The sequence below is a fragment of the Uloborus diversus genome, chromosome 4, assembly GCF_026930045.1.
Source record: "Uloborus diversus isolate 005 chromosome 4, Udiv.v.3.1, whole genome shotgun sequence".
NCBI lineage: Eukaryota > Metazoa > Arthropoda > Arachnida > Araneae > Uloboridae > Uloborus > Uloborus diversus.
This window is the reverse complement of record NC_072734.1, coordinates 137,472,468-137,494,438: the sequence shown is the minus strand read 5'-3', so window position 1 is coordinate 137,494,438 and position 21,971 is coordinate 137,472,468. Positions and strand designations below refer to the sequence as shown.

At 32.9% G+C, this 21,971-nt stretch overlaps 1 protein-coding gene across 1 annotated transcript in view; it reads right to left on the bottom strand.

Annotated features, from left to right (window-relative positions):
* Positions 1-9,019: 9,019 nt before the first annotated feature.
* Positions 9,020-21,971, bottom strand: part of LOC129220851 (sodium/calcium exchanger 3-like) — a 76,137-nt gene continuing 63,185 nt past the window's right edge. Inside the window, exons 4-8 of the mRNA XM_054855282.1 lie at positions 16,793-16,944; positions 14,052-14,151; positions 12,264-12,368; positions 11,255-11,413; positions 9,020-9,396 (exon numbers count right to left, since the gene is read on the bottom strand). Coding sequence (XP_054711257.1) covers positions 9,020-9,396; positions 11,255-11,413; positions 12,264-12,368; positions 14,052-14,151; positions 16,793-16,944 — 893 coding nt within the window. The remainder of the gene's footprint in view (positions 9,397-11,254; positions 11,414-12,263; positions 12,369-14,051; positions 14,152-16,792; positions 16,945-21,971) is intronic.

The window sequence follows — 21,971 nt, the reverse complement described above, 5'->3', positions numbered from 1 at the left end:
ATGTTGATATTTAATTTTAATTTCATTACAAACAACTTAACTTACTACTCTCGTTAGGTAAACGTGGGTGAATTAAAAACTCGATTTTTAACAATTTCATGAATATTCCATTAGATATCATTTTTGCAAATGAAACTAATGTTTCACCTAAAGCAACACTTCTTTAGGGTTTGATTTTAGGGTTTTTCTCTAGGGTTTGATTATTAGTGCATATTTTTTTTACATGTGAGCACCACATTATTAACGGACATAATAACTGTATTCTTCCAATAAAAATAAAATTTTACATGAAATAACTTGATATTCTATACATCATTATAGACTTTAAATATTTACAAACTGATAAATTACTGTAACATTATAATCTTTAGCAACACACACATGACAAGTTTTGATTAGATACATAGTTTACTTCATGTATGTTACATTCCTTCAAGGACATACATAAAATATAACAACTCGTTATTATAAAGAATATACCTTTTTTTTTAATTTTCTTTTAGAACATATTTTTAAAATAATTTGCACTGTGCAGTACAATTTAACCAGTTTTCTTAAAGAAACGGTACACAAATTAAGAGATAGTACAAAATTTTAACCGTACAGAATATTAAATTTTAATTTTTTTTTTTGCTTGCAGCATGTTCCGTGCAGAGAATTTCTGCTCATACTAAACTATAAATTTCCAAAGACTGATACATTTTTTATTTTCATTTTTGAACAAGTGCAGGTTTGAGATAATAACTAGTTTCATATGAGCAGCTGAAATATTTCTTTCTTTTTCCGTAACCTTCTACTAATTTATGAAGTATCACACCCCCCCCCCTTGTTAACAGTTTCAAAACTAATTTGAAATTTTGCCGAAACCACGAAGTGTGCACAGGCAAAAATAAATAAATAAATAAATAAAAATAAATAGAATAAATAATCCAACCAAAATTGCTGAACAGGGAAGCCTTAATAGTAGCTTTTGTAAAAATTCATTTCGTGAACTTGCCATAAAGTACATCAGGACAATTTTTTTTAATAGAAGTAGCTCTTAAAAAGTAAACGCTGAAGAATAAAATGAAGGTTGTAGTTGAATAAAGTGAAATGTTTCTTGAAAATCACAATATATGTGTTACTTAACTGTATAATGAAAGCTAGTTTTTTCCCCCCTTGTTGAAATTTCGTTTTTTTTCGGGTTTGGGGGGGGGCGTGGAGGGGCGGAAAATGGTATGGTAGCAAAGTCACCTTTTTTTCTAATTTATTAAACTGTTGCCACAATTTACTGTAATTTATTCGTACTATTCTAGGGTAACATTTATGGTTTTCCAAATATTAAACATCTTAGAACCGCCTAAGCAACAGAATGTTTTACTGAAATGAAGATATTTTCGTAATTTATTATTACATTTTATGTGCTGTAACGAGCAACTGATCACGATTTTACTTCCATGTACGTTTACATTTAGTGCATTCCTTTGCATTTTTCTTCTAAAACGGGAATGAAACAGAGTTCTATGCATGGAATATGCGACAAATCTTTGTGCAAACCGAATAATTATTCACTCTGCTATAGCTAATTTGCAAAAAACATCAACAGTACACTTGTATATGAATGAATGTAAATAATTTCATTGTTAAGGCTTCTATAGTTATTTCCTTTTTAAACTGTTCAGTATACATTAGAAATGTTAAGTACATGTAGCACTCCACAAAGTGAAGAGTTGAAGCCATCTAAATTTAGTTTCGTTGTTGTAAGACTCCGCTTCTTTCTTGTACAATATCTTACCTCAGTCGTTATCCAATCATGTTCAATCAATTGGTTTTTTGTTAAAAAAATTTTATGATAACGAAAATGTTTCAAAATATGAAGATATTTAAGTAAAGTTACGGGTACTTTTCCAGTAAAGGAATGTCACTTGGCGCATATTTTATTTTTGGCGGTTTTGATTTATTTATCGCTGTTGCAAACGAAGAATTTCGTAGATGGCGACTTTCAACAACTTCAATTTCTAAATTCTAAGATTACCATATTATTTTAGCTTGCCTTTCCATTTAAGAAAATTTTGGTTCTCGCCAACGTAGAAAGTAAACAACTCGCCAAACCAATGACGTAGCTTTAATGGAAAAGTACCAAAGTTTTCTTGCAGACTATAATGTTGTAACAATGCAATAATTTAAGACATGTTGTAGTTTTTACATATTTTTTCATTATTACGCATATTTTCGATGAGAAATAGTTCATTTTCTTAGAGCACATTTTTAATCGCAGAATCAACAAATGTTGATGTGATAAGATTGTATACGTTTTATAAACTAGATTTTCATGTAATGAACGAATGCCACTGAGACGAACCATTTTGAACGATAATTTGTCTAAATACAAATTCCTTAACCCTTTTGCTGACAATCCCTAATGTACTTGATATGATATTTAAGATACAGGGTGTCTATCAAGTCTTCCGCTGATAAAGAAATTCCGCTTCAAATAAATATTTGAGATTTATACCTTTTTTTTTTGGTCCTTATATTGGCATGTATGTTTTTTCACTTTCACAAAAGTGTTTCTAACATTGAAAACTGAAAATGGCGTCTGTGAAGGAAATATGTTGACTTCAACTCCAAAGAATCTTTTATTTTAACACGAATTTGCAATTTTAAAATGATAGTTTATATCCGCATAAAGACTAAGGACCGAACCCTTACCTCTCAGAAAGTAAATTTAAACTAAACTGATAGCCTGATACAAAGTTGAGAATCATCTAAATCTTCTTAGAACTACGAAGTTTTAACACAAGTAGTAGTAACTTAAGTGTATGAACGTTGTAAAAAAAAATTGTGGTAAGGATAAAAGTAAAAAAAAAAAACTGTGCTTAAATGGGAAATAGTTTTTTTTTTAATGAACTTTCTTTATCAGGGAAAGACTTTATAAATAACCCGTATTTTTTATACATTTGTGTCACACTAATATGAATACAACAGGACATCTTATTTATGGCTATGTTTTGCCTTTTACTGGATTTGCTGCAGTATTCATTTTTAAAATACAGTTTTATTACTACAAATCCTAAAACAAAGTTTTTAAAATGGAGATCAAAATATGTATTCAAAAGCTGTAAAGTAATAATGACAACATTATTCAAAAAATTAACAAAGTTATCTTGACTGCTAATAAATGAACTTTGATTTATTGTTACATACATTCAAACATTGCCGACACAGAAGGACGGTTATACATACTCAAAGTGCAAACTAACAATTAAAATGATGAAATATTTACTAAAGGACGGTAAACACTATGAAAACACAATTTTAGATTAATGATAGATATTTTTGAAATTTAATATTGTACACCTTTTTTGTGCCTGAGTATACTAACTCAAACTGACCTTAAATTGAGAAATATTTGACTTCTCAATTTTTTTGAAATATTAGTGTGGAAAAAATCTCAGACAAAACTTGTTTAATTTTTTTTCTTTGACAGTTCAAGCGTTTTAATTTAATACAAGTATTAATGAAAAGTATGCAAGTGATTTTCTTTAAATATCATGCTCAGGGAAACGATTATTTGTGATACAAAAATCAGATGCAGCTATTTTCAAATAAAATTAAGTATTTGTGTATCCATATTTATCGTTACTTTTAGTCGGTTTCAATTTTTTTACCAAAATTGAAACCGACAACAATAATAATTGGATTTTAGAAATTAAAAATTTTTGACATTAAATTTAGTAATTTTCTAAATGAAGTATACATTATGAAAGTTTGGCTGAACAAGTTTAGTGAGGCAGAAAAAAATGAATACATTCGTTTCGAGGGCCTGTAGACGCTCAGAAATACAAATGCTTCAGAGCTCTGAAATGCAACAAGTACTTAAAAGTACCCTATTTTTTATAGTCTCTTGAAGCTTTGTATGTGGGATTCGGACAATTACAAATGTGGGATTCGGATAAATTGCCTTTCAGTAATTTATAATTACACTGTGCGGCACCCCCCCCCCCGTTCAAAATGCTTCTGACATTTCGTCGGCTGATTCTTATGTAAGATGACCCCTTGAATCCGAATATGACCCCCGTTTTCCCCCTATACGTACCAATTTCTTTTAAAGGCCCCCTATTTTTTTTTTTTTTTCAATTTTCCTTAGTTTCAGAGTAATTATTATTAATTTTTGGAGGTTAAGGGCGCTTTATATTAACTACTAACATAGTTTTGGCGGTCTAGAGAGGTTTAAATTTCAAGACCATGGACATCGATAGCAAAAGAGGGGACTTGGGGGATATACCCCCTCCCCCCCAAAAAAAAAGAAAAATCATGAAAAACGATCTTTTTATTCTGCTTTTTTAAAAAAGATGTTTGTAAAAAAGTTTTTCGTGTAGTATGAGAGTATAAGACTCGCTTCTATGACTCCCATGTGTCCAAAAAGATTTTCGCGATGAGAAAAAAACTAAAAAAAAATCTTGTGAATGTCGCACGTTGCATACGAGTCGACTCGTAGGTCTTCATTCAAAAAGACATTCTTCTGGCTGATCCTATGTAAAATGACCCCTTGTTTCCAAATACGAACACCTCCCCCACATCACACCCCCTTTTTTAACCTCCCCCCTCCCTCCCTGATTCAGAGCCATTTTTTTTTATGTGGAGGAGAAAAAGATCATTACAATAACCGTAAACATTATTCTAAATGACTAGAGATGTGCAAAGCTCAAAATCTTGTGCATATGTAGCAAAAAGGAAAACTTGAGGGGGGCACCCCCCTCCCCCGACACACTGTGCAGCAAAAAAACTTTCAAATACTTCTGAGGTTATTTCGGCTGATTCTTCTGCAAATTGCCCCCTGAATCTGAATATGATCTCCGTTTTTACTACACGTACCAATTTTTGTAGAAAAGTCCCCCCCCCCTTTAAAAAAATTCTTTAATTTTAATTCTATTATTTTCCTTTGGAGAGGAAAGGAGCATTGTATTAACCGCTAACATTGTTTTGGAGGGCAAGAAAGGCTCAATGTTCAAAGAAACAAGGAGTCATTTTACATTAGAATCAGACAGAATAATGTCTTCTTGAATGAAGACCTGCGATTCAAGTCGTATGCAACGTGCGAAATTCACAAAATAGTTTTTTTTTTTTTTTATTTTTTTTTTACATCGCGAAATTTTGTTTGGACATGGGAGTCATAGAAGCGAGTCTTATGCTCTCATTCTGCACCGAACTTTTTTTTAACATCTTTTTTAAAAGAAGCAGAATAAAAAGATCGTTTTTCATGATTTTTCTAATATTTTAGGGGGTATACCCCCTTAAGTCCCCCCTTTTGCTATCGGTGTCCATGATCTTGAACGTTGAACCTATCTTGCCCGCCAAAACTATGTTAGCAGTTAATATAAAGCTCCTTAAAAAAATACTCTGAAACTAAGGAAAATTGAAAAAAAAACTTGGGGTTCCTTTAAAAAAAATGTTACGTATAGAGGGGGAAAACGGAGATCATATTCGGATTCAGGGGGTCCCTTTACATAAGAATCAGCCAACGAAATCTTAGAAGCATTTTGAAGTTTTTTTTTTTTTTTTTTTTTTGCCGCACAGTGTTATTGTAACTTTTCAAAAACAGGGCAAATATGAGATAGTTTTTTCCAACATTGGTAAGCCAAGCTGAATGTATTTTGTGTTATTTTTTCTCATGGTGATTTATTCTTAATAACTTTATTCCAAGTACTAAATCTGATATTCTGAGCATAATTATTGTAGTCACGTCATGTGATACTTTCACCGAATGTCTTCACTTACGACCTTCTGCGCACAATTCCTATCCCATCAACAACCTATATAAAAATCGGTACTTACGCATTATTCCGTCTCCCAGTTTTGACAAAATCAAAACTTCGCCAAAAGTGTTATAGGCTGCCAATGATGTCTCCAACTCAAAACTCTTCGACTTTGGAAAATTTTCAGATGGGCGATATTTTTTTGCGAGATTTTGTAATCCAAATTTTCATTTAGCTAAAGCAATCATGTTGGCGAAAAGGTTGGACGGAATAATACTTAAGTACCTAAATAATTAAATTACAATATTTATTTTCAGAGCGTTTTACTTTAAAAAAATGCTGCTTAAGTTAATATTTCATTACCCATTTTAATGCTTAACATTACACATGTCGGTTTTTGATATCCTTCTTTGTTTATCACAGACTATGTACGTTTTCCAACTCTTATGCATCATTGGTCTCTTGCACATATATCACTCTCTATCTCTCTTTTTAATTGCACGGAAGTCTGCTGTTAGAAAATATTTTTCCTCTTACTTGACTCGCAATTTTAAAATTCTAGAAGTAGTATGTAAAAGTCACACTATATCACTAGTACTTACGTATCTAGAAATAGTGTCTAATAGTATAAATAGTTTATAGTTAATATATCACATAAACATTTATATTTTGGAATCTTTCAAAAGATTTCGTTCATTTAAATTGAGTAAAATACTTTGCATAAAGCAAAAAAGTAGTAAGTAATAGTTACCTGAAATATAAATTTTGTAATCAGACTTTTTATTAGCAAACTCGAGGAGTAGTGTAATCATACACGGGAGTATGTATAATTATGCGTATGCTTATTGAATATCGACATACACAATACATTTTACACGATTAACAGGTGTTCGAAGAGCCATTCGAAAATTAAAGAAATTGAAATTTAATTCCAGATTCATGCTGATGAAGAGGCTGAAATTAAAGATTTAGTATGTAACAATATCAGAAGATTTCTGGAATATTTTATAGTACTGTTACAATATTTTGAGGTATAAAACAGCAATGATGATCAAATATGCAGAGCAAAACGAGTTTACAGACACCCATTAAAAATTAAGTTTTAGGAAATGTGACCCTGTAAATATTTTTCGTTGTTCAAAACTGGATATTATCGGTGCTTGCGCATAAAGTAGTAATCAAATAAAAATTACTAGTTACCAAAATGAACTAAGACTCTAAGAAGGAGTAATTATGTAAAATAAAATAATGAGGTTAAATAAATTAGTTGCGAAGAATCCTCCTTAGAAAGTATATATAGACTCTTTACTTACTTAATTTTTTTACTCAAGTGCTGTTCAATATTTGAGAGAAATGTTTCTGCTTTGATGTTCCACAAATGAAAATCACAAATAATATCGAATTAAGGAATAACTTCCAATTACCGATGGGGTTAATCTGTGAGTAGACTGGACATTGACGAATATACTAATGTCTTGTTTTTATAGACTTTTCAAAATACGTAAGTAACAAATAAAAATTTTACTGCTCATTTAGTACTTAAGTTTAAGATTTGGAATTGAATCTTTTTTGGAAACATTTTCCTATTGATGAAAAAACTAAAAACTATTTATTTCAAGTATCTTTCCGTTTAAATTAGGTCAATAAAAAAGATAAAGCTAAATTTCAAATAATATTACGCAATCATCATCATTACAAAATATAAGCAAAAATTGGTCTTTATAAAAAATTCCATATAATGCGTAGCCTTCTTAAACATGTCTCATTTGTGCTTAGTTCTAATGAAAATACTATTGCACTCTTCACTTTTGACCTCTCACATAAGATGTTTTAAGCAATGAAAATGATGACTTTTAACGGGTGCCTGTACAACGATTTTATCATTCGATTTTAAGTACATAAATACTAGTTCAATATACCATTTAAGGGAAAGACAAGAACAGTTATATATTTCATTAGACAATCGCATCGGTCGTGAAATTCCTACTATTACGGAACTTCGTACTTTGATGCTAAATAGATCTAAAAGGCTTTGGACCATGCATAAAACTTTTCAATTCTTTGATGAAACGTACAACAAAATGAAATGTGCAATCTCAGTATGTGATGATGAGCATCAGGTCTACAGCCGTCTTAAGGAACGACTACAGAACAGAGTTCTACAACTTTTTGCTAGTTCCATTGTAGAAAGTCCCGAAGCATGTCCTCCTTCCTTCAGAAGTAGGCCAACTTCAATGTCCACAATTTAAGATGTAATCGGAACATAGGTAAACGTCAAACAAACGTACTCCACACAATATCTAAGGTAATAAACAATACTTTAGCAGACATCTTGGCACGTGAAATTTAATGATAAAACTTGAAAAGGAAGAGAAAAAGTTATTTTTGGCTTGGTCTATTTAAAGTATAATCATGCGCTTAAAACAATTTTGGTAAAAGTCAAGTAAGATTTCTTTCATCTAGATGGCAAGAAATCACGACGTAGAACATAGTATCGTTTCTATACAGAATGTGAAATCTCAAGAACGCTAGCTGAAATCAACTGATTTGAAAAGATTTACAGCAGTATGGCACCTGGAATTCAATTGCTTCCCAAGAAAAATTCTCAGTGAAAACTATTGGCATCACAAACATTACTTAATCAAGTAGCATTAAAGAAACTTTTTAAACACTTCACATCTATGGCTACCAATCAAAATATCAAATATATGTTGTTTATATATCCTTTTATACGAGAAAAATTACAATTAATGCACTTGTATGTTTCTTTTGTTGCGCTGTTATTCCTCTGCATGCGTCGAACTAGTACGACTTTACAGCTTTCAACAACTGCAACAACTATTTACTTTTTCTTATTTCCAATGTTGCCTGCTAAAAATATTTCTTTTCAACTACAACTATTCTCGTTAATATAAATCTATATTAAATATCTCAATGTTCGATCAAAATAAAAGCTTAATCTTAAGAATTATGTTCGTATTAAAATTATAAAGAAATTTAAATAGCAAAGATGTTTGAACAGAAAAGCTGTTGGCATCCATGTAGAGATGAGATGCTGTATATAAGCAGCTTCAAGACATTTTCATTACACAAGGGACTATATATGCATGCTCTCTAGTAGCAGCTAATAATAAACTTCATTAATAGCTCCAGATGCATATGTTGTCGGCTCTCAGGGATTCAAGACGATTGCTTCCTCTGATTCAGCTTCAGAAAATTTCAAACCAGATTCCATCATTGAAAAATTGCATTTATTATCACTTTATCTTCGTGGTTTATGTTTAGAAGCCCTTTATGACTTCGTATGCTTCCAGGCTGGACATGAACACATAGAAGACCCACAGTCCAACAAAAAGCACCACTGTGGGCGCCTTGTAACGCATGGCCCCGCCCAATTCCCCTCCCACCAATGCGCTTCTTCGTAGCATTAGCACCGTGCAGCATATAAACGCACAGACGCAGAAGAGGGTGACAGAAAATGCAAGATTTCCCGGATGGATTCTGAAAGTTTGTCCTTTTGAAGCGTGGTAGAGGGCAGCTATCGACCAGGCAATTCCAATACCAAGGAAGACATTCACAGCATTACTGCCGGTCACGTTACCTATGGAAGAGTCGGCATATTTGTCGTTTTGAGCTGCTACTTTGCTTGCGAATGTATCTGAAATGAAAAGAACAAGGAATACATTGAAACTGATTAAAAATAAAAACAAAAACATTTTTATGTATCGTCGCCTCAGAGCAACAGTAGGATATCTTAGTGTTATGCCTGGGGTTAGATGTGTTAGTGTTGCTTTTATTAGGCGACGATACCGTCTCCTCAGAGCACCAGTAGGAGATCTAAGCCACAGAATAATATTAAAGTATCCATCCTACTGTTGCTCTAAGGTGACGATAATCTAACGAATTTTCTCCCCATTAATTTTTGTTCAGTTTGACTTTTCTGAATGAAGATCTCAACTTTGAAAAAAAGGTGGCCCTCGAGAGAGGTTACTCTTACTAAATCATTGACACTGCATTCCGCCTACTAATCAATTTCAACCCAACCTACATTAAATCCAGTTTTCCTTTTCCTTATTTTCAGACTTCATAACAAGCTTTCTTTTTCAAAACTGAAACTTAACTTCAAAAACCAACTTTCTGTTAATCAATTTGATCATTGGTATATTTATTGTTTATCAACTGTGAATCTGACATTGGATATATTGGCGGGTTTCAAAATTTAGGCTGAAAGAACAAGAAAATTAATGCAGTGAAACCTGTGTATGTTTACCACTTGCGGTGCAGTACATTAGTGGTAAACTGAGACAAGTGGTCAACTTATAGAGGTTAATATATATGATTAGTATGTATGATTATGACTAAATATGTACCTGACAGAAGCTGTCAACTTAGGTGGTCAACTTACAAAGGTTATCAACTTTTTGAGGTTGATATTTTTGATTAAAACTAATTATGTTCCTGACAGAAGCGGTCAACTTAGACAGGTGGTCAACTTACAAGGGTGACCAACTTCGCAGGTTTTATTGTATGAAGAAACAAAAAAGGTCGCAATAGTCAAATATTGTCGTGACATAGGTCACAAATTTAAATTTTCGGAGGCCAATATTACACTTGTAGACCTTTCAAATTTAGAGAGTCGGATTTTTTAAAAAGCTTTTTAAGTACACACAACTCTAAATAATATTTCTATTGAGTCTTTGAGAGAGCCTCATATTTTCTGATAATGCTAATGGTCTGGAATATCTCTCTTACCAACCTCGGCTCAGAAAATGTTGAAGCCTGATTGGTTTTGTAGGCTTTAAGTTTTTCTTTTCCATTACTAGGCAGTAATAAACGAGGCAATCGCCCTTGAAAACGATCTGCCGATTTTAATCTGTTACTTCCTCATATTGATGTTGTAGGATTTTAATTATTGTAGCATATTTTAAACTTTACTCCAGTATAATCTTGATTTCTGTAGATGAGTATAAACGCAGACTTACTGCAGCTAGAAAGTTAAACTATATCCAATAGCTGTATACTTTTTGAGGTATCTCACAATCATTTTCTTTCTAAATTTTCAATTTCTTTTTGAGCAATCACATTGCTTATTGTTCTCATTTGACTGTTTTGAATTCCTATGATTTTAGTCCTCCCCCCCCCCGCCTTCCTCTGCAGCACCACCGCCGAGCCGCCTCACGATGCTGCTCCTCTAGCGAAAAGTTGATATGGACGCAACATTCTCCAGGTTGCATCCATATCCAACACACACACGCATACATACACACCTACACACTCACGTACACAAACACATACATGCCTGCACACAGACAAACACACACGCCTACACACACACATACACCATGCACACACACACACTCATACCTGCACACAAACATACATGCCTACACACACACACACACGTGATTGCGAACAACATTATTTGAATACAAGATGTCAAAATTCATTTTTTTTTTAAATTATCTTGAGATATCTGTATATTTTTTGTGGTAGAAGTATATGCGTTTTCAACTTACCTGGTACACTTGTTCCAAGAGCTACTAATGATATGGCCGTCACGGAATCCTTGAGTCCGACGGTGCAGCCAAAATGCGACGCTAAGTCGCCAACTAGAGCTGTCAAAACGCCGATGACAGCGATGCTGGATATAAAACAGGCCCAACCACCCATGCAATCTGTAGAGAAGGAAAGTTAAACGAAAAATCTTAAAAGAGCCTCTGCAGTCATAAACAATTGAATTATTCATTTATTTTGCATAAGCAATTTATATATGTTCTAAAAGAATGCATGAATTCGGTACTATCACTACTCTATTTCCAGTGAAGAACACTGGATAATAATAATATCACGACACCTTTTACTCAAATTTTCTAATTAATGTTCGTACTTGTATATGATTTTTTAGCAGTATTTATGATTTACGTTACTTATTTTATTTTTAACATTGAAATATTTTTTACAACATGTATTTAACAAGTTAAGCACAAGTTTTTAAGTTCAGTTTTATCCATGTATTTATGAATTCATTGTTTATTATTATAATTCTGTAAAAAAGGGGGAAAACTCTCAGCCGTTCGTTAAATGTTTGATGGACGCTGAGTCCAAAACTTTTTGTTTATTTGCAAAGAAAAAAAGAAAAAAAAAAAAAAACATTACCAGTCACCAGTCAATAAAGAAAAAAAAAATCACACGATTTCAACGTCCCACAAATGCGAGTCCCTTTTTTTTCTGCCGCACCCCCCCCCCCCAAAAAAAAAAAAAAGAAGGGAAGAAGAAAGAAAATATGGGGGAAAAAAAAACATTACATGCCTACGAATTTTTTTCGAAAGCATCTGCCGGTCCGTGGATTAAAAAAGAATGAGAAACGCTATCATGAGCTACATGCATACTAACATGTACATATTAAGTAATTATCCGCTTCTGCGCAAAACAGTTATGTGTACTTCGGAAACAAAACCATTTAAGGTGTATATCAAGCAAATACTATGCTTTAAAATATTTATTTTGAATATGTTTATAACATACCGGTTGGTGGAACAAAGGCAAAAAGCACCTTCCAAAATATTGTAAAGAAGTGCATCACATAGTCGGAACACGAAGGCATTTTTTCTTCATCGTCATCGTCATCACCTGTAACAACATTAACACTTACCTTTTCATTTAGAAAAAATAATCAACAGCATATGAGGCAGTGAGAAGCAACGGGACGTAAGTGGACATTTTCAAGTTTTGAGTAAAACACGTATAAAGATTACATTCTAGATAGGCTTTCATTGATTTTTTTTCTAAATCATGCTATACAGCAGCACCTACCAGGTCTACTAGTACTATCTCTTGCACCAAGATAGAGGAGGGATTCACCTACTATTTGTACTGGTTATCTCCCAATTTTTAATTTTGCCACTTGCATCCCTTTGCTTCTCACTACCTTATATGTAAACCTCGATAGTTGATAACTTAGGAAAATTTGCTTTTTTGTGGTAGGTAGGATATAAATAAATATGACATTTTGCAAGCACTGAAATGTTTTGAATATCTCAATTCTGTATTGTACTAATACTCATTGTACATTTAAACGCAGGTCTTGTTTATTAAACGCAAGAATGATAGGACTTGAAAACAATTCATTAATGACAAACCCATTAAATCTCACTCAGAAAAAATACAAGATGCTACTTGGGCTTCCACTTTCAGCTAATTATTGTGACTATTCCTTCCCCTAACACTACCTGGGATGTCTACAATTGCATTTTAAGAGTTAAATTTAGCAAAATGCCTGGGGTAAGGCCTCCAGATTTCAGTCGCCAACTAAAGCTGTCAAAACGCCGATGACAGCGATGCTGGATATAAAACATGCCCAACTACCCATGCAATCTGTAGTGAAGGAGAGTGAAACGAAAAATCTTAAAAAAGAGTCTCTGGCAGTCGTAAGCAATTGAATTATTCATTTATTTTGCAAAGCAATTTATATATGTTCTAAAAGAATACATGGCTTCCACTTTCAGCTAATTATTGTGACCATTCCTTCCCCTAACACTACCTGGGATATCTACAATTGCATTTTAACACTTAAATTTAGCAAAATGCCTAGGGTAAGGCCTCCAGATTTCTCCTTCTAACATCATCGAAGATCGTCTGGAATTGACTTTCTGTAACTTCAATTCTGAAAAGTTCTCAACTCTGAAAGTTGATTCGAACCCCATTTTACCGTCATCAAAGATGGCCTACACTTGAGTTTTAAGACTTCAACTGTGAAAAATTGCCGATGTAGAATTCTTGAAGGTAGGGAATACCTCCCCATCCGTTCCCCCTCCGTATCCGTTCTTGTCTTGTAATTATAATTTTAGTAGAAAAAATACATTTTCAAGTTTCATTTTGTTAATTTTTTCATGGCAAATTAAAATTTATTTCAGTTACCACGGAGAGAATATCACTTAGGGAGTTAGAAATTTAAAACATGGGTCGCATATTCCAGCAAGTACAGGTAAGGTAATTAAACACAGATTTTTCAGAATTCCTTACAAACAAGAAGTGTTTAGAAGAATTCGTTGATTTTATCGTAAGCTGCAAGCAAAACTTATTTGATTTGTCATTAAAAGAATAACATTTCTAATTAAAACTAACCCTGACGATTATGAAGTCATGGGGGAGCAATGTGTAACATATAAAGACAACTCTTTTTCGCATAAAAGTGAAAGGGGTTAGACACCAAACTTTATTTTGGTATAAACTTCTTTAAAACATTATCCATCAAATACATCGAGAAAATTTTACCAAAAACATAATGGCGAAAATTCGAAATGCATTTCTTACCAGCACTGACAGTTATGACATCTAGAAATTGCTCTTTCCATGAAGACGTACCAATTGTCATGGCAACATTAGTCTTTTCAAACAGCTTGTCAACAGTGTTCTAAAAAAGAATGTTTTAGTGAGAAGACGTATGTAAGCAAAAGGAAATAACACATATTTTTGAGAAATAAGCCCCGAAGAAAGGTTGCAAGAAACAGGAAATGTTGTTATAAGCATCATTGCTAATCAATAAAAGTTACAAATAAATAGCCGATTATATGCATTTATCACTTTTTTATTAATTAGCGGTACCCGCGTGGCTTTCCCCTTGGCAGAAACTCAGAAAAGGTCGTTTGGTTCGTCGATATATTTACGAATAATGGATGATGAATTTCCCGCCAATATACTATGTTGATTTTCTCGACCATGTTATGATAATTTGCTCGTCCGTGTTGTGATAATTTACTCGTCCATGTTGTGGTAATTCGCTCGGTGCAGAGGAATTAGATCCACTAATGGTGGTAAAAATAAAATCATAGAAAAAGAACAAAATCAAAAAATCGCTTCGAGTCGCACACCCCCATGTTACAAACTAATTTTGTGCCAAATTTCATAAAAATCAGCAGAACGGTCTAGACGCTATGCGCGTCACAGAGATCCAGAGATCTAGACAGAGAGACTTTCAGCTTTATTATTAGTAAAAAAAACAGACATTGCTATCTAAGAATGCTGTGTGTGAAGTATTTCCATAAGTTATAGTTTTGATCAAAACATGAATCAATAGCAACCACAAATTTTCTCCGTCTAAGACATTTTTTTATGTGAAATGAGGAAAATAGAGAGACGTTGATTATTATTTTTTTTTTCAAAATTTCTTTTACATTTCTGAAAAACGCATTGCCAATCAAAGATGGTTATTGCTTCTAATTTTGGAGCAGACTTTCTCAATGCCTAGATTTCCCAGGCTCACTCTATCTTTTGAAGAATTTTCCCTCGTAAAATTAATATAAACAATTAAAGCTTATGAGCCTATTTATGAGCCAAAAAAAAAAAAAGTTTAAACTATTATCCTTTCAAACAAATATAAATTAACCGATTTCTATAACTACACTATTGGAGTTCGTTCGTAAGGGGGGGGGGAGCATAGAAGTCTAATTTTCTTCTCCATATCTCACTTATCAGCATAATGACTTGAGTTGCATGGATGACCTAGCGGAACAAACATAGAAGGCGGGTACAGCTCGACTGATTCCCAGCCCTGAAATCAAGTTCCAAAATCATTCCCTTTTCTTGTCAGACAGTAATCGAATCTTACATTTTCGTGAGCTTTAAACTTAGGCGTATAAATCCCGAATATACCCGATGTGTGTTTCTGAGCATACAGTTTAGAATTGAATATTTTGAAAAAATTTTATTGATGCTTTATTATAGCTCAATTAAATGGAAAATTATTAAAAATATTAATTAGTTTCCGGAAAATATTAAAATTGATAAACAAAGCTCAAAAGTGCCTGACCCGGTTCGTACTATGTTCGTGAGAATGACCCACGATTAGTCTGAGACAGGCGATCGTTTTTCTATCGTTTGAATCTCGTTTACAAAAACAGTAAGCAGATTTTTTTATCGTACCTGAAACACTATTTAAAAATAGCTCCTAAATTAAGCAATGGTTGATGAAGCTCAAAAAAATACTTTTGTTCCTCTACTTACGGAAAATTTTAGGTACGCCTCTGAGCCTATATAATATAATTAAATTGAGATTAGCTCACACTTAACTTCGTAGTGAAATAAAACACACCCAACTGAGCATTAAAAATAATGCAATCTTAGGGGCATGATTAATAGTTTCACAAAGATGAATAGCATCTAAATCTCTAAAATGCCATGTTGTCTCGCCATTATTCATCATTATTTTATCTTAATGCCTGAAGTAATTTCATGAACTAATGGAATTCTTTGAAACAAAATTATTATCAAAATATTTGACATCAAATTGCTTCTTGTGAAAAGCAATATTATTACGTACATGCTTTTTATTTAATTCAAAGGAAAAAAAACACATGTCTTAATTAAGGATATGTTGCGCAAAGGTTTAAGTTTGAAAGAAATAATTGTTTAAGACACAGAAATAACTACACACCGTGAAAACATTATTCTTAAATACATCCGTTGATGAATTCGTTTCTAGTGCCTCTGCTAACTAATACCAGCTTCTCCATTTTTGGGTTTTCACAATAGATTGGCAAACTGTCGTTACCTGAGCATTCAGCGTTATATCATTATGCATTTTAAGTTCCCCTATAACGTTGTGTAGGACCTATACGAATACTGTAAAAATACTAAAGTAGTTAGCTTTTTAAAAGTGTTAAACCAAATTGAATCTTCCTCACCAATTTAAACATAAGAATACCCCAGAAATTTTGTACCTGATGCATCAGTTTCACATAAGTTTCAAATATAATAAAATTATGTTTCTCTGGATTTCATAATAAATACACTATGTTGGGACAAACTTCACCTGGCAGCGTCATAATGCTGTGATTCGGATCTGCATATCCTTCACAATGCCGCCAGGTTAGGTTTTCCCACCCATGCTCGAATGCATCAGTTTTGTTTTAGGGAATTTAAAAAGGTCCAATTATCTCTAAAGTTAACTTCACTCTACAGCATTAAGTTTGTCATAACAATAACCGCAGAATCATTCAGTAGCAACTAAGGAAATAACTAAAAACATAACGAGAAGATATTAAAACGATCCTTACTTTGAACTCTTTGCTTTCTTTGATGCGTAGTTGAATCTTATAGTTGTCGCCAAGCCTCGGTTTGCCAAGAAGAGCTACTTTCTCAGCTTCAGTCAGCTCAGAGCTCGGTCTCTGCTCGTCTAAGAGTTGGCCAGATTGCTCTTTTATATAATCTGCGTAAACAGATTGATTAATAATTATGGAAAACAGAAATAATTTCAGATACTTTTAAGAAAGGACTCATTTTAAACAATCAGATATTTGTAAATTTCATTAGAATTAAATTTAAAACATGAACATGTGTGAAATAGTTTTGGAAATGACAGTCTTCTGACCGGAGAAAAAAACTCTTATCTCAGCTTGTATTTCATATAATAAATGAATGGTCTGGGTTCTCAGCAATTCTATACTTCTTAAATCTTTTTAAAGCAAAATTTCGATATTTAGGGAGTGGGGACAAATTATACAATGCCTCCGTGGTCACTTCCTGGATATAAACTGAAAATTTGATAAGCTTTTGGAAAGATCAATTTTCGTTTGAGCAGGAATTGATCCCAAGAATTCTAAGGGACTGTCAAATCCAGTAAACAATCGATAAATAATCATTTTAAAAGTCAAGTAGTAATTTAATAATATGTAGCATAAGTACTAAAAATGTAAGAATTCTTTTTTATTCTAGTTGCATATTTCAGGTAAATGGATTAAAAAATATGTTTTGTTGAACCAAGGTTTTTCAGCATTCATTGAATCAAGACAGAACTTGAGTGTGGCCATTTAGTTAGTGGATTTAGTTCAGCCTTAGTTAAACTGAATAGGAGACGTATAATTGACAAAGGAAGGTTTAATTTCACTAAACACGTTTAACTGTAAGAGGTTTTTGACATCCAATAGTGATTTCTCTGGCTTACGTATTACAAAACGCCTTAACTGATGGGAAGGAGATTAAAATTCCAAATGGCAATTTGCTTTTCATGAATCTTGCAAACTCTCTGATTGTTAAAGTCATTGCAATAAATCCGAGGAAAATAGAAGGGAAGAGAAATATTGAAAGAGGGGCTAAGCAAAAAAAGAGAAGCTTTAAATCTTGATTTAATGAAGTTCTTTTCAGAATGGTTTTGCATGGTGATACAGTAGACCTTCGTTTTACGCGGGTTTATTTTATGCGGTTTCGATTATACGCGGTTTAAGACTTGTCACCTTTATTTTAATTTATGAGAATGAGTTTCAGTTTTACGCGGATGCAGCAATGCAAACAGATTAAATTTTTCCCTCTTTTAAAGTCCAAACTCCTAAAGATTGCAGATTAGACGTAATAAACTGCATTTTGGCTTGCTAATAATCGAGCTTGGGCCACTGGAGACATTTTATGCGATTGGTTCCAAAGCTCTTTCCAGAAGTAAAGTTATTAAACTCACACAGTTCAGAACTCACTAGAAGAAGAGCTTTTAAGAGTGACAAAGGAGGCCAAAATCAACGAGGATACACAACCGAAAATGATGTTCGCATTGAAAATTTTGAGCCATTCCTAGACAATATAAATGATCTTTCTGATTTGTTAGTGAAGGAAGATTCTGTCATGGAAATGACGCAAGTGATCATGGATGCGTTAATGGTCTGCAAAGAATCACAGAGAAAAATTCTTAACGACTGCCAAAAGACTATCATAGCCAGCTCCTCTTTAAAAACAGAACACGAAAGTAATTTATTTTTTGTTTATACATGTTGTGTATAAGAGTAGATATAAGTACACATTAAACTTATTATACAATTAGTCATCACTAGAATAAAGTAGTTTTCTTTGTCTACGGAACCTAACCCCTACTACTATTAGCTCTCAATTTACGCGGAATTTTCGTGGAACGCATCCCCCGCGTAAAACGAGGGTCTACTGTAATTTAAAGGCTTGCATTATATAGATTGATTTATTGAGCCGTCTTTCAGACTTTTTAATCTGTTTTCATAAATATTTTTTCTAATTAAGAAAAAAAGGCTTATGATGAAAGCATGGCTAAAGAATAATACCCTTCACAATGCATCTGGCACTGTTTTTGCACATTCTTATGAGAAATGACACTCTAAATCAACTTCCCAGTTTCCCCATCACGTCCTACGTTTTGAAATCCGAGAGATGTCGATTTTTTTTTTTTCACTTTTCGACAGTTACATAGCCATTAGTTTCGTTCAGAGGGGAAGGGAGCATTAGATTAACTATTAGTTTTGATGGGCTAGAGAAGATCAAAGATGAGCATTTGTATCGAGTTGGGAGATTCACGAGGGTATTCCTCTCTAATTTATTTTCTAAATTATCAAAACTGATCTTTTTTTTCCTAGGGATTTCTTTTACAATTTTTTCACTAATATTTCGGCGTGACTATCGGACTCAATCGACTCGGTGAAAATGGGGGCGTGCATCCCTAGAAATATAGCAGTATATATTTAAAGAGTCCTAATGAGAGACTGTGCTTGCAAATTTAAAGCACTGGGCAAATTTAAACTTAAACGGGACCGAAGAGCTATATCAAACCAGTACAAAAGCGATCAAATTTGTTTTAACAATATTCTTTTCTTTTACTTCTTTTACATCATTCTGCTTTAACATTCATGGGAGCATTTTAGCCTTGCATCTAAATGTAAAAATAGTGTTAAAAACGAAAAAAGGGGGAGGGGGGAACGGGCCTATTGAACTAAACCTGGTTGCAAAATAAACTTTCTTTACGTTTAGGAAGGAGGTAACAGTACTTATTTCCGTAAGATGACAAGAGATTAACCAATGCTGTAAAATGCGTTTCATCCAAAATTCCTCTAGGGTAAGTTCCTCATTTACCAAAAGTCTCCCATTTGCAGTAATGAGTACCATATTTCGCCACCAGATCATTGAAAATAATTTTAATTTTTGAAGATTTTTTTTTTATATTGTTTAGAGACTTATGTTTGCACAAGGTATAATACATGTGTGGCATGTGTGTTTGAAATAAATACAATCATAATTTATTGGAGAATACTGCCAATTAATTTCAAATAATACTTGTTGGTAAGAATTGCTCAAGTTAATAAATCTCGATTGGTCAGAAACTCTTGAATGATACGTCACAGGAGGTCACTTCGATCACCTCAAAATATTTTATTCAACCAGTTTGGAGATATTATTGAAAGCTTGCATTTTTGTTTTTAAATTTTCAAATGATGCCTAACGCTCCTTCATTTAGCTTGTAAATATGTGTAAAGTCTCATATATTATCAGCTAATAGAATTCGGTTTTCTATTCCATAAATTCATAATTTTCCCCTGCCAAAAATGTAAGCTCTGGGCGCCCTTTATTAAGGTCTTTTTCAGGGGTTGAGATTTACTTCAGGGCAAAGTTCTAGTTAATTCTCATTAGCTGAATCAGTGGTTTCCAACCTTTTTTTTTTTTGGACATGATCCATCTGTAAAATGCGGATGCCCCCTGTATTTTGACATATAACACCTACTACTCAGTGCAAATATGCTTTTTAAAATATCATAGCCAATAAAGACCATTAATTTGTTCTAAAAACTATCAAATAACACGTAAGAATATGTAGGAAAGAAAAAAAAAGTTGGTTATGTAAAAAATTAATCAAAAGGTTCACACGCTTAGGAACTTATATTCGGATGTTCACCTGGTATGATATACGCCCACCTTAGAAAACACTAATTTTATGATTAAAGCGGATTCTTACGCCCAAATTTTATCATCTCTCATAGAAAAAAACAGCTGTAACTTTTGTTCCATTTTTATACGGCTTCAGTTATTGATTACAAATCGATATCTTCAATAAAGGAGGAATTTTGGAAGTCATTGAGCATTTCATCTTAGATGTATTCATAAATCATTTGAATGAAGTATTAAAAGTTGAATTCTCATTGCAGTGGTTTCAACACTTTAAACTAAAGTTTTTTTTCCGTTCCATGAACTGGCAATAAATCCTTCTCCCAAGTCGTATTTTCTGCAATACTTTCAAAAACTACTGGAGTTTCTAGAGTAACCAACCTTTCATTTCAGAGATTCGTTGCGAAAAATATATAAATTCAATTCTGAAATTTCCGATAATGTCAGATTGGTGAACTATAAAAATATTATGCTACGTCATTAATCACTCCATTTCGAGAGCCTTTTTTTTTTTAAAGTATATAAAGATACATATTGGTGAGAATTTTCTTTTTCCTTGGAGATTCAATGTCCTCTAGGAACATAAAATGAAATAAATTATTTTTTTCATCAATACTCTAAGTTGTTAATGACGGCTTGTTTTGACAGTGAAATGTTCGTAAAGTTTCTCAGAATTGAAAAATATGAGTTAAAAGTATCATGAGTTTTTTCTTTTTGGTTTCCTCGCGTGATTGTTTAGAAAAAAAAAAGATATTACTTAAGTCCTCTGACTGTTCAATTTTTTAAAGAAGTGATTCAAAATATGCATATTATTCTTTTTTCTTATAGAACAACAACAACAAAAAAAATGCATGTGTGAGCTACTTATACTAATCATTCAGATGGCTTTGAGGTACTTTTATCCTTGAGGCTATCCAGGGAAAATTCTATTAGGGATCAAGTATTAATAAACTTTTTTATTTTTTTATAATATGCAGAATTCATTCTTTTTTAGTGTTGCTGTTTTCGAATGGTATAAAAATTAAGTTGAATAAGTAGGGCAATGGCACTAGTCACAAATATGCTTAAGACATTGCTCTCAGGTTCACTCAGTTTTCTGAGCCTTTTAATGTCTTTCGACTTTTTAAACTATTTTTCACTCATCCAACTACACCTCATCTAACGTTTGGCTGCTTTTTAATCCTCTGAATCAGTTAATTCTATTTTCATTTGCTTAATTTCTCAAGACAGTAAGACACTCAGTAACAGACACCAAAAATAAGATGGGGATCAGACACCGATCTGATTGATGACACAGTTACAGACAGGATGAGGAAAGGATGAGTAATTAACGAAATTCCTTTTTTCTCTTCAAAATGAGCAAAAGTTTTTTACTTTTAGATACGAAACATCATTAAATTCAAATGAACATGAAACACCGGCAGACCTCATGGTGGCTGTTCATAACTTTGCACCACTGGCTTGTAAATACCAACTGGCTCATAAAATTCACTCTGACAACACTAGATGGTTGCACCGTATTCATGGGCCACAGCAACATTAGTTTTAAACGCCTAAAATTCTCATTAT